General features: G+C 33.9%; 1 protein-coding gene across 21 annotated transcripts in view; it reads right to left on the bottom strand.

Moving 5' to 3' along the window:
* The window catches only part of PCM1 (pericentriolar material 1), a 90,521-nt gene that overhangs the window by 19,256 nt on the left and 57,750 nt on the right, over positions 1-13,515 (bottom strand). For 7 of the 21 annotated variants that reach the window (XM_082608525.1, XM_082608536.1, XM_082608541.1 and 4 more), the window contains 7 exons: positions 11,810-11,974; positions 9,469-9,525; positions 7,107-7,279; positions 6,624-6,755; positions 2,942-3,062; positions 1,287-1,445; positions 436-575 (listed from right to left, as the gene is read on the bottom strand). In XM_082608525.1, the coding sequence (XP_082464651.1) occupies positions 436-575; positions 1,287-1,445; positions 2,942-3,062; positions 6,624-6,755; positions 7,107-7,279; positions 9,469-9,525; positions 11,810-11,974 (947 nt within the window). The remainder of the gene's footprint in view (positions 1-435; positions 576-1,286; positions 1,446-2,941; positions 3,063-6,623; positions 6,756-7,106; positions 7,280-9,468; positions 9,526-11,809; positions 11,975-13,515) is intronic. The other 14 variants (XM_082608539.1, XM_082608540.1, XM_082608545.1 and 11 more) reach the window with 3 other exon arrangements.

Genomic DNA, 13,515 nt, shown 5'->3' with positions numbered 1-13,515 from the left:
TTTTATATTTACTTGTTTTTTTAATCCATATTCTCATCTTAGCATGTAAGCTCCATGTTAGCCAAGATCTTGACTTCTTCACTACTATATGCCAGGTTTTGTGGACAAAGTAGGCATCTTACAAATATTTTTGAATGAATAATGAATCAACAGTGTGTAACCATTAAAAAATACGCTGTAGAAAACAGCAATTCAGAAAGATGTTTATATTATTAATATCTGAAAAAAGCAGAATGCACCAATATATGGACAAAATATTACAAAAAGGTTGACAAAATATTGACAGGAGCTATCTCTGAGTGACAAAATTATGGGTGATTTTTAGTTTTCTCTTTTGTTTACCTATTTTCTTAATTTATTACAATGGAGTCTTTGGTATGAATTTTAAAAATAAATACAGAACAGTTTATTTATTTTTAAGAAATAACTGCTTACCTTCAAAAAGGGAATGACTTCTTTCATAATTGCTTTAATTTGCCGGTCCAGTTGCTGTGTATCAATTCTAGGACATGGGACAGTAGAAACTTCACTTACAGGTTGCTGTGAACTATGATTTTCAATAATAGGAGTTTCCGCTTTAAAAAAGAAAATGCTGTATTAGCAAAATAAAGTCTATGATGTTATATGTATACACTTACACAAAATTCTTTTTTTTTTTTTTTTTTTTGCGATATGCGGGCCTCTCACTGTTGTGGCCTCTCCCGTTGCGGAGCACAGGCTCCGGACGCGCAGGCTCAGCGACCATGGCTCACGGGCCCAGCCTCACAGGTCCAGCCGCTCCGCGGCATGTGGGATCCTCCCGGACCAGGGCACGAACCCACGTCCCCTGCATCGGCAGGCGGACTCTCAACCACTGTGCCACCAGGGAAGCCCCACAAAATTCTAAAGAATATTAAACTCTGATGATTTTATGCTAAAATAACACAATGGAACAGCCATGTAGTTCTAGTACCCCTGATAATTAAAAGAAAAGTGGTCCAAAAAAATCCCCATTAGGGCTTCCCTGGTGGCGCAGTGGTTGAGAGTCCGCCTGACGATGCAGGTGACGCAGGTTCGTGCCCTGGTCCGGGAGGATCCCACATGCCGCGGAGCGGCTGGGCCCGTGAGCCATGGCCACTGAGCCTGCGCGTCCGGAGCCTGTGCTCCGCAATGGGAGAGGCCACAACAGTGAGAGGCCCACGTACCGCAAAAAAAAAAAAAAAAATCCCCATTCCACATCATGTGGGGCTCTTAATTTTTTATATATGGAGCAATGAGTCTTACTTTTAATCAATTCAAGAACACACCTTCTAAACTATCAACCGTAGTCGGGGCAGCAGCACCATCCTCATCCTCAATAATCCTGCAGGTGCATCTGACATCTGTGTTACTTTCAGCCTCAGTTTTCATACGCTCATATTCTCTCATTCTGGCTAATGCTTGATCTAAGTGAATCACAGTGTTACCTGCATATGGAACAGAGATATTTCTAGAGGATATAAAAGCAAACTTTTTCATGTATTCCATAAAATTTATTAATAATGCCTGAACATAGGGAAGAAAAACTAGCTTAACAAGTTCCAGATACTGTACTATTTGGGTACTTGGCATACATTATCACATTTACTTAATCCTTAAAATAACCCTATAAAGTAGATGATAGTACCCTCACTTTCACAGAACTTAAGTGACTGCCCAAGGTTTCACAGCCAGTTAAATACAGAATCAAGAATTGGAACCCAGGTCTCTCAAACTCTTAAGTCCATACATTACTTCACATGAACAGTACAACAAACACTAATTCCAAAATGTCATACAAATTCTGATGTAAATAATCCAACCTAATACAAGTAATTAAGGTAGGGAAAAGACCTAAGAATGAGATTTCCCAATTCTTCTTTGTCCACTTCAGACAAAGCTAGTGGTGACGGATTGTGAATAAACAATCAGCTAATGAAACTAAACAGGTAGGATTCAAAATCTCTTGGCAACTCAGAAAGTGGGGACAATTAAGGGAGAGAGGGTTGGCTAGAGTGATTTTTCTCTATGAGATGAGCTCAGTACAGACTTGACAGGTATTTAATCAGAGGGAGCTAGGGCCTAGAGTCCTCGTAATTAGGGTAAGGCAAAAGGAAAACTTACTGCTTACTAAAAGGTAGGTACCTAACGATAAAGCAGGGCTTGGCCCTTTTCTTTGTAGTGGAAAAGCCCCTTGAAATCATCCACATCTTGTTCTCATCATATAAACAAACACTAGAATTACAAAACATTAGATTATTCTATCAACTAAGTGCCCCGGAAGTCTGAATGATTGAATACTTGGGTATAGTTTGATGTGCTACAGTCTGGAAAATGAATCAGGCACCTGGGCATCTTTCTTTTCTCTAATTTCCTTTCCAAATTTAGGACTTGGGTTTTTTTCTCTCTGACCTATGCAACCCTCTTAGCTTTTGTTTTACTACTGATGTAAAAAAATGCAATGTGCCATGCCTCAGAGTTACCTGGGTTTCCCACTATAAATTATATATGCTAAGAAATTTCAGTTCTTACACAAATTATGAAGTTAACATTTTTATTGAAGACGTGATTGGATGAGGCATTGCTACCTCTGAATTTTTCCTACTAATTAACTGGAAGATCTTAAAGGATGACCTTTAAGGGAAAGGAAATTAACATTCTCTGAACTTCTATTAGGCATGCTAAAGAGTTCTGTGTATTTTTCACAAGAACATAGCAAGGTAAACAGGACCCCATTTCCTTAGTATATGCAGAGTCAGAAAGGTTAGATGATTTGCCCAAAGTCAAAAGTTAACAATTCTTGAATTTAGACTGATGGATGGATAGACTTTTAAGTCCACATTCTTTCCACCACATCTTGCCTTTCTAGACTTTTGTTTCCTTATCAATGCCATTCAAAGACTATATTAAAGTCGTGTTCTAAGATTATAAAAATTTTGCTTACCCAGATCATCTGTTGCAAAAGGCTCAAAATTTGAAGATACGGACATGACACTAGCATTATCAGCATCATTTTGCTCACTTATTTTATGTGTTTCTCTCTCAAGGTTCTTCTCAAAAGTTTCCTAAGTTATAGTTTAAAAAAACAAATAAAAGTCACTAATATTTCTTTTAAAATTTTATGATTAATATTAAAAATTTAACATAGAAACTAAGTATTCGCATAAAACACTTAAAACTGTGATATAATGAAAGTTATAAAAAGTTGAATACAGAGTCACAGATAAGATTAAAATATTAACCTTGCAGAACACTTTGTCATTATGGAGATGAAAATACACGGGGCCAGCTACTAATTAAATTCTAACTTGGAAAAGGTCACATTATTTCTACACCATCAGAGAAACTCTATCTTCAAACTCTAACAATGCCTAGTACCTTACTATGATATCTGGTTGTCTCAGAAGAAAAGCATGACAGCGTCATTCGTATTTTTTAAAATTAACTTTATTGAAATATAATTTACATACAACAATGCACCCATTAAGTGTACACTTTGATGAGTTTTGAAAACTATATGCACCAATGCAACCATCTTTCCTGAATATAAAGACCATTTCCACCAGCCCAGAGAGTTCCTTTGTCTCCTCTACACCTCACTCATATGATTTCTATTACCACAGATTAGTTGTGCTGGTTCTAGAGCTTTATATAAAATGGAACCACTCATTATATACTCTTCGGTGTCTGGCTTCTTTCACTCAGTATGTTTCTGAAATTAATCCATGTTGTTGTGTGTTTCAGAAGTTCATTATTTTTTAATGGCTGAAATAGTATTCCATTGTATGGATATACCACCATTTGTTTATCCATTTATCTGCTGATGTTCCAGTTTGAGGCTATCATGACTAAAGATCCTATGAACATTAGTGTACAAGTATTTGTGGACATGTTTTCATTTCTCTTGGATGAGTACCTAGAAGAGAAATTGCTGGGTCACACGCCAAGTTTATGTTTAACTTTATAAGAAACTGCCAAACTGCTTTCCAAAGCGGCTGTACAATTTTTACAATCCTACAAGCAGTATGAGTTCCAACTGCTCCAAATTCACACCAATATTTCTTACTGTCAATCTTTTAAATTTCAGCCTTTCTAGTGGATGTGAGGTAGTACCTCATGTAGTTCTGATTTGCACACTGGTCATTTATATATCTTCTTTTGTGAAACACATGTTCAAATCTCTTGCCCATTTTTTTTGAGTTGATTTCTTACAATTGAGTTGTAAAAGTTCCTTATATAGTCAGGATTTGTCTTTTACACAGTCATTTGCCAGATATATGTACTGAGGTTGTCTTCTCCTAATGGTATCTTTTGAAAAGCAGAAAGATTTTATTTTTATGAAGGCTGATTTATAAATTTTTTTCTTTTTATATTTAGTGCTGTGTCCTACGAAATCTCTGCTTATGTCAAAATCATGACGATTTTGTTTTCTTTTAGAAGTTTTATAGTTTTAACTTTTCCAGGACTGTAAGTAGTTTCAAATTAATTTTTGTGTATAGTGTGATTAGGAGAGAGCCTCAATTATATTTTGACTGTAACTCATTTCACAATTGTGTTCTTTGCTAGTTACTGATCTTTTAAAAGTTTTCTCTTAAATTATGAAATGAAAGGTTGTCCTTGATTAAAGGAAATGCAGGCATTAGGGAACATGTTTTAAGAAATGGAACCATTTTGCTACTCCTTTAAGTAAGACTTGAAGGTAGAAGTGCCTTTGCCATTTTATAGCACCCAGGAGTAGAAGATGCAAATTGTTTCTTCCTCTTCCTAAGTCTCAATTCCTCAACCTCCTTGACTGTAATCCCCAGATGTCTACTTTAATTCTCTTTCATGGCATGAAGACTTTTACATGCTCTGAAAGGTATGTGTAAAAGCTCCATAAATGGAACTCAAAGGACCTTGGCCTAGAAACATGGAGAATGAGACTCTATATCCATCCAGTATGGTAACCACTAGCCATGCAGCTATTTAAATAAAATTTAAAATTTAGTTCCTCAATTCCATTAGTCACATTTCAAGTGCTCAATAGCCACATGTGGCTAATGGGTACTGTATTAGACAATAAAGATATAAGACATTTCCATCACTGTAGAAAGTTCTACTGGATAGCACTGCTCTAGATCTGCTAAGACACCTACTTATAAAGTATTACTGTATCTTTAAATTTTAACTTTAAAACCTTGTCAGGTTAACTTTATCATAAATTGTAGCTCAATTTTCAAAATCTACTGTTGATGATGCAAACCAACGGACTCAAATCCTTTAAAATAATTGGAAGTAATGCCGCCTATCTGAAATTTGGATAAAAAGAAAGGCACTGGAGTTAAGGCTATAAAATTACTAAAAAAGATTTCTAAGAACAGACACTCTTCATGCTCCCTCAGTAAGTTATTTCAATACCTAATCAACTTAAATGTAACCTAGTATCTCCTATTTTTTATGTATACATCTGGACCACTTTTCATTTCCCACAAAAAAAGAGAACACAATTTTCAATTAGTTAAAATAACAATCAATCCCAAGTAGCAATTAGTTACATTAATTTGTATTTGCTATTATAAAGTCAATCAAAACCATGTAGTTTTTGCACACAGGTTTATGTTCATAGTAGTATAGGAGTTGGAGCCTAGTGAAGAAAAGTTTTAAGCAGAAAAGATGACTTGGGGAAGTACTATTTTAAATATGAGTAAAATAAAAGAGCAAAAATTGAGAAAAAGTCCTCAATAATTGTAAGGAAATTACTGTACATGAAGAAGAGAAGATGATCTTTTGAGAAAACACTATCTTTTCAGAAAAAAAAGTATGTTATCATATTAACAATGGGCAGAAACACAGTAATATGCTTCCAACTCTATACCTATAGCAGGTATTTGCTAATCAATTATGGCACTCTTATCCATGAATATCCAGGTGCTGAAGTTGGTATAAAAAAGAATGTACTTGTTATCCCAGGACCACATATAATCTTTTACAACAGAATCAGGGTCTGAACCTTTAAATAGGTGATTTCAAATGCCTAGTTCATCTCCTCAGTATCCTTGTAGTTTGCCATACAGTCATCCAATCCACTATGTGTGAGGTAGGTGTTATTTGGAGGACATAGTTTATTGAAAATATACATTTTCCTCACCACTCTTTTCCATTTCCAGGCCCTTTTTACTTTACTCAAAAATTTCTTCATCAGTTTTAATATATTAAATTCCATTTTCTTCCAGGCTTTCTTTAGTCTAGGCTTCTCTTCTAACTCAAAGACTAACTCAATTTATCTTGTATTTACTCAAGGGTTCTTTGATCTAACTGCTGTCTGGTTTACTCAATGTCTTGAACGAAGACAACAATTTTTACTGAGAGTCTATTATGACTTAACTCCTATGTTGGACAAAAGAGATATAAATACGGTTATTTTAGACCTTATAACCTATCATTAATCGTTGGTGTTTGACTGCTGTCATATTGTGACTGAATTTTATACCTCATCTCAAAATAAAGCAATACATTACACTCAGCTTTTTAAAAAAGCTAAAAACCAAATATATTAGGTATACTCACAATTTATGAATAACCTACTTAACTTTTGTTAGCTGCATACTGAAATTATGTCTACATTTCATTAATCATTATCAGCTTACATCATCAGTAGTAGCAAGGCTTTCACTGGGAGTAAGTTCTGAGTTTGATGGTATCCAAGTACCAGAATTCACTGACTTTACGTTTTCCCCTTCTTTTTCATGGTTCTCAGAAATATGTCTGGATACTATGTCCTAAATAAGGAAATAAGATAGCTATGAAAAACATTTGTGTTTAACCACAAAATTAAAAGTAGAAGCAGATACCAGAACAAATGCAATACTCCTGACCTCAAAGGTTAACTTTGAGGAAGACATAACATTTAGGATAAAACACTAAAAAATTGCTGAGAAAAAGACTTTATCTAAATCTACTTAAGCTATATAAGATTATTAAAATGGCATGGAAATACATAAAAAAACAGATCAAAATACTTATGGAACAAGGACATACTTCAGTATGGCTACTAAGAAAGTAACCAGAGAGAATGGTGAAAAATGGCAATACCAGAAAGCGTAGGGGAAAAAATGTTAGGTACTAGATACCTGCAATGCATATAAAGCCCTCTGTCTCAAATAGTCTGTATTCAGTAGCTGAAGTTCATGGAAGAGTTCAATAAGAAAATGTGGACGAGATTCATTTTGAGAAATCAACGTAGCTACTTCAGAATAAATGGTATCCCGCAAAGCTTCAAACATGGAAAAATCACTCCCGGTTTCTGGAAGATATAAAAGATCAGGAAGTTAATATTGATGAAATACATTACTGACTATTTCTTTTAACTTGCAACATTACTCTGACCTTTAAATTACTTAAAACACAATTCTATTTCAGAGCTTTTAAAGTAGAATAAAAATCTTAAAATTACCAAGAAAAAAATAATCTTAAAAATATCAAGGTATACACTAAATATTTACTAGAGAAATAACATTACTTAGCATTACTTAGAGCAAAGTTATTTCTCAATGGAAAATTTTACACATTTTATAGGAATAATCAGTGGAAATCTTTCAGCACTTGAATGAAATAAGCAAATTGCAAACAATTTTCTTTTTTGGCTAATATGAATTTTTTTACAAAAAAGGAAATTCGTTTATTTTGTTAATGTTGAGAACAAACTAAATGCTGCCAAGGAAACATACTATTTTAAGGTTTATCTAGTTAGGTCTACTGATTCTCAAATCTCCACAATCATGCTGTATTGATGAAAAACTGAATTTGTAACTATAACAAAACAGGTCAATTTTACTACAGTGTCTTACTGACATACTCATTTTAAGTTGGAGCAAGCAGTGAGGCTAATGAAGTTTTCAGTTTCACAGAATCTAGGCATCACTCTATTATTTAACAACAATTCTGCTACATATATTTGTTTATAGCAAAGAATTATCACCCTTAAAGGTATACACTCATACCTTTACTTTTAAGAGCACAAATCAGGAACTGTTCCCATTTTGAGTTCTCTAAGAAAAAAAAAATGTCCCAGTGTTCTTCTAGCTATCAAATTCTGTAAACCTTCTAGAGTAATAGTAGAACCACAAGCAGCTAAATATTCAAGTTCTACAAAAATCAGTGATAAGTTTTCAAGAAAGGGAATTTGAAATGTTGAGTGTTTTAATATATTGTGCTTTCAAATAAACATGCAAAGATCATTAAGATTTTAAAAATTCACTTTTTGCAAGAGAAATTTTTAAAATGCAAAGCACATGTGGTTTAATGAAAAAACTTTCCATTAATTTACTAGGCAAATTAACATCCTCAGGCCTCAATTTCCGCAAGTATAAAATAATAAGGGTAATAAATATGCAACTTCCCTATCTTGCCTCAGACATTTATGAGTATAAAATGAAATGATATACTAAAACTCTCTTAGTAGTTTTTAAATGTTCAAATGTGCTATGTTACTATAAAAATATTTATTATGAGCAGGAACCAGAACTATCTCTGTAGGAAATCTCTATTTATAGGAAAAATCCAGGTAAGAAGATGGGATATCACACAAACTTTCCCGATTTATACACTATATTGCCAAACATATGCTTCATCCCTCCCACATACAACAGAAAAGTGGAAAGTTTTTGCCAGTTTCTCCTCCTGGACTAAAATGCATTAGGTTAGGCTAGAAAAATCCTTGGTCTCAGCCAGATTTCTCTGACTCCATCTTGTTTTTATCCTACTTTCAGAGTTCTTTTCTTTAGGAAATACCACCGATACATTTAGCTTCCTCCATGCTAGGTCCTTGTTTTTTTTGTTTTCTTTAAATTCCCCTAGAGGTTCCCCCAGCTTTTCTTTTTTACTCATGTATAGCACAGGAGGCATTAAAGAATATTTACAATTCTAAATCATACAGAACCATGTCTAAAAAAAATTCATAGCTTAAGGACAAAAATAGCATTCTGCAATTTTCCATGATCTTTATTTATCATGGTCTTTGCATGTCATAGCTGTTTTTGTTCAACGGTTTATTTTTTTATACATGTTGACTGGTAAGGAAAAATAAGAACTACAACAGAAGTCATACACGATACTTAACACTGTAAATCAGAGCTAAGAATAAAAGTAACTATATTTTTGTTTCCAAAAAATATTAATGCCCGTAAGCATTTAAAGAATACAAGATAAATAACTTCAAATAAAACATTAAATTATAAAAACGTTTTCTATTACCTACATGAATGTGTTGGTTATGTTACATACACTATACACCAATTTTACCAACCAAGTAAAGAATTATAAATGAAAACCTTCAGAATTTAGTAAGTATGAATTCTTTCTCTTTTACCAGCCAAATAACACGTACACACTAAACTAAATCTAAAAAAATAATTAGAACAATAAAACTAAGGATTTTTAGGACCAATGGAAGAATTAACAAAAAGTGGACACCAAAACTAAGCAGATTGTTACCTGGCGCTTCACTGCATGCATTTCTGTTAGACTGCTGTAGTATTCTCCTAGCATGTGCTGTAGGAAAGGGCAGACATAAGGATGAACATAAAATGTGTATGAATAGTAAAGACAGGGTCTATAACATGAATAAATGAAGGAAAAAAAGAAATAAGCAAATTTCTTTAAAATCGTTTGCCTGAACTGAAATGTTATCACAAGGTATGGTTTATGCTCTGTTTAAAAATAATCTCTCTTCAGGGAAAGTATCAAAACATCTGCTATGAACTTGTGTTGATGTGACTGATGATGACTATCATAATAAACTTCTACCATTCACTCTTAGAAGCATACACATCAAAGGGAGCCCCCCACAACCCCCGAGGGAGAAGAGGACTGTATATAGTTCAATACTAGCAGCCGTATATGCGACAATCTAATGATCATATAACAAAAACTACTCTTACGTGCTATAAAGAATTTCAGGGTAATGGTTAAAACTATAAGTTTTTTTAGAAAAGAGGAATATTTATATTATTCAAACAGTTTTTTAGTTCACCAAAATTTATGGTTATATGTTTCTAAGTGACAGTAATAAGATCTGAAGTACTATGACCAACTATCAATTATTTAGGTAACTGACATCTAAGTTATTAAGCCTATCAATTTAGTGCCTTTCTCCAACCTCCACCCAACTGTTTACTGTTTGAAGACATCGGTATTTGATAAAGATAGTGAAAGGAGATGGAAACTACAAAACTTTGGTAAAATGCTAGGGTCGGAACAATAGAATTGATCTGTTTGACAAAAGGATCTTGGACTTAACAGGAGACCAGGATTGAAACTTCAGCTCTACCATTTGCTAGCAATAGGACCTTGAGGAGGTCATTTCAAAATATGAATAAATGTGATGTTTCTTTTCTGATTACAGAAGTAATAAATACTCATCATAAATTTCAGAAAATACAGAGGAGTTTAAAGATAATAAAACCACTATTAACATGTTGACGCATTTTCTTCCAGCATTTTTTTAATCCAGATTTTTGTTTAAAATAGTTGGAATCATAATGTTCAGTGAACACCTAAATCCCAATTTCTTCTTTTCACTTTTGTTTCCTTAGGATGGATGCCTACAAGTACTGGGTTAAGGGCATGACTTTTTTTCCCAAAAAACTGTTCCAGTTTATATTACTGGTCCTTTATGAGCACTGGGGAAAAACAGGCACCCCCTCTGATCATGTTTCCTCATCTGCAAAATGAAAATAAGATGAATTCAAAGGATTATGAGGCTCAAATGAGATGAGTAATTTGTCTAGTTTGTAAACAGTAAAGCACACTACAAATGGTAGCTACTATTATCATGTTCACCAAGGGTCTACTGACAACTGAAAATTTAGAGTCTGTATTTACTGCCTCCCTCTCCATACTTCTTTGAGATGTACTTATTCTTTATAAATCAGGGACGTGCCAGTACGTACTTAAACTAAAATGGCGGCAAATACTTATGACTCCATTCATTCAATAAACACTCACTGAGTGCCTACCATGTGTCAGGTTCCATGCTAACATTTAAGATACAAATATGAAAAAATATTATCTACTGCCAAAGAACTCAAAAAGGTGATACAGACACTTAAACAAGTAAATACTACATAATGTGATACAGGCAACAAAAGAGGTTTACACAGGCTATGACAGAAAAACAAAAGGGAGAAAGGGTAACCTCTCCCAGCTTGGATTTGGACACAATTCCAGAGTTGCAGAATTAAGATTTTATTTAAGAGCCAGCAGAGAAAAAGGCTTACAAAGAGCAAAAAGGACTTGAGGCAGAAAAGACAACTGCTGAGGTAAGACAACTGCTGAGGTGGCCATGGGAAAACTTCAGTTCAGTGCCACTGAAAGAGTCAAGTTCAAGGCATAGGGTGTGAGAAATGAGTCTGGAGAAGCAGGAAGGAATCAAATCTCTGCTGGTCAGATATGTTACATTGAGGCATCTGGACTTTCTCCCGCAGGAACGGTGAAGGCCAAAGATTTTAAGCAGGGGAACGATGTGATTTTATATCCAACTCTTATTCAGATAATACTTTCAGAATTTCAAATTAGGAGTACCAAATTAATGTCAACTATACTTGTTCATTCAGAATTTTATCAAAATGCATCAAAAGATAGTATCACAATAACAATAAAATATATTTCCAGTTTACACTTCTTGGTATCAAGAACTGTGCACTGTAAACTCTACTATAAAACCTTTCACATGATAGAGAAGTGTGATAGATGAATTTTAAGCTTGTTTTAATATAGCTTTTCAAATCTAAGGTGAAGAAGTCCTTAAATTAAAACAAACCAAAAAAGAACATACCTGAAGATATTTCTGTAGACCTACTATATCTTAGTACTTTTTCCAGCTGCTCATGATTCTTTCTGCTGAATACTTTTGCTTGAACAGGCTCTTCAGTCTGGGCTGAATGTCTGTTCCTACTTTTGCAAGATTCACATGTGCTAGACATACTGGCACTTTCATACCCTTGAGTAAAAAAAGTGACAACTGTTATCAGTTGCAACTAACTCAAACTGAAAGGGAAATTGATTTCCATAGTGAAACAGTACAGGTCACTCACTTTAGAATGCTGTGAAGGCCTGGTATAACTAGAAATCAAAATAGTAAATAGTATGTTTCGGAAAAATCTTTGCGATAACCTTTGGAGGCATAGGATAACAGTAATAAATTCTAACACTTCATTGTCCTTCGATATTCATCTCAATGAATACATCCCAACTCAAACTACACGGTAGACCTTATATAACCCAAATTCTCTACTAGACTCCAAGCTAACAATTTTTCAGTATTACGAAATACAAGAAAGAATCACATCTAATCTATATATGTCCATGATAGACAGAAGAATAAGGGGCATTAAATAATCAGATGTCTGCTTTTGTATACCTTTTGTTTAATATGACTTGGTATGAAGCCTTCCCTACCCATAGGTTATACATATATTCTATTAACTCTTCTGAGTTTTGGTATTAATCTTTTTTTCAGTTACTTCTCAGCATCTAGCACAAGGTAGGAATTCAACTTTTTATTTTGTTCCACATGTATAGTTGGTTACACCTACCCTTTTCCCACTAAATTAAAATGCAACCTTGGTCAATATATTAAATCTCCACATTTATTGGGTTTTATTTCTGGGCATTCCATCTGTTTAACTTATTCCAATGCCACAGAAGTTATACACTATGTTTAAACACCTGGTAAGACAAGTCCTATCTAGCTTCTTTTCTTAGCTATTTTTGGACACTGGTCCTTCCAAAGAAGTTTTGAGATCTTTTTCTGCCAATTTCAAAAACAATCCATGAGGATTCAAAATAGAAACACATTAAAAGTATTTATTAATTTGAGGAGAATTTATTTATTTTTAAATATTTATTTATATATTTATTTGGCTATGCCAGGTCTTAGCTGCAGCACGGGGGGATTGTTGTTGCAGCGTGTGGAATCTTTAGTTGCAATTTTATACATTCTAACTTAAGAACATAGTTATGCTTTTATATTTGCTTAATCTTGTTTCATGTTCTTCAAAAAAAAAAATTTTATAGATCTCGTACATTTCTTGTTAAATTGATTCCTAAGGATTTTTTGTCCCAGTAGCTTTGGATACTACTATGAAAAGAATACTTCCTGACACTTCCATTTCTACTGGGTATTACTATGATAGAGAAAAATATTTACACACTTATTTCATAATCTTATTTCATAATTACTTTACTAACTTAGCTAACTTAGGTAGCTATTTTCCAGTGTCTCTCAGGCTAGCTTAGAAAATATACAAAATTTGTTTCCCTCCTTTTCAAATATTTATTCCAATCATTTAATCTTGTCATAATACTTTCCAACCAATGCTAAATAATGATGGTGGTAGAGAGGGAATCCCTGTTAATTCCTAATTTTGATAGAGATATCCCTGGAATATTTTCATTTACAATAGTGCTTGTAAGTGGCATCAGCTAACAGCCTTTATTATATTTAAATAACTGCCTCCCTTTCTAGGTGCATTTTCCTTA

The sequence above is a fragment of the Mesoplodon mirus genome (assembly GCF_964341445.2).
Source record: "Mesoplodon mirus genome assembly, chromosome: 20".
In the NCBI taxonomy this organism is placed as follows: Eukaryota; Metazoa; Chordata; class Mammalia; order Artiodactyla; family Ziphiidae; genus Mesoplodon; species Mesoplodon mirus.
This window is presented reverse-complemented; position numbering and strand designations above follow the sequence as displayed.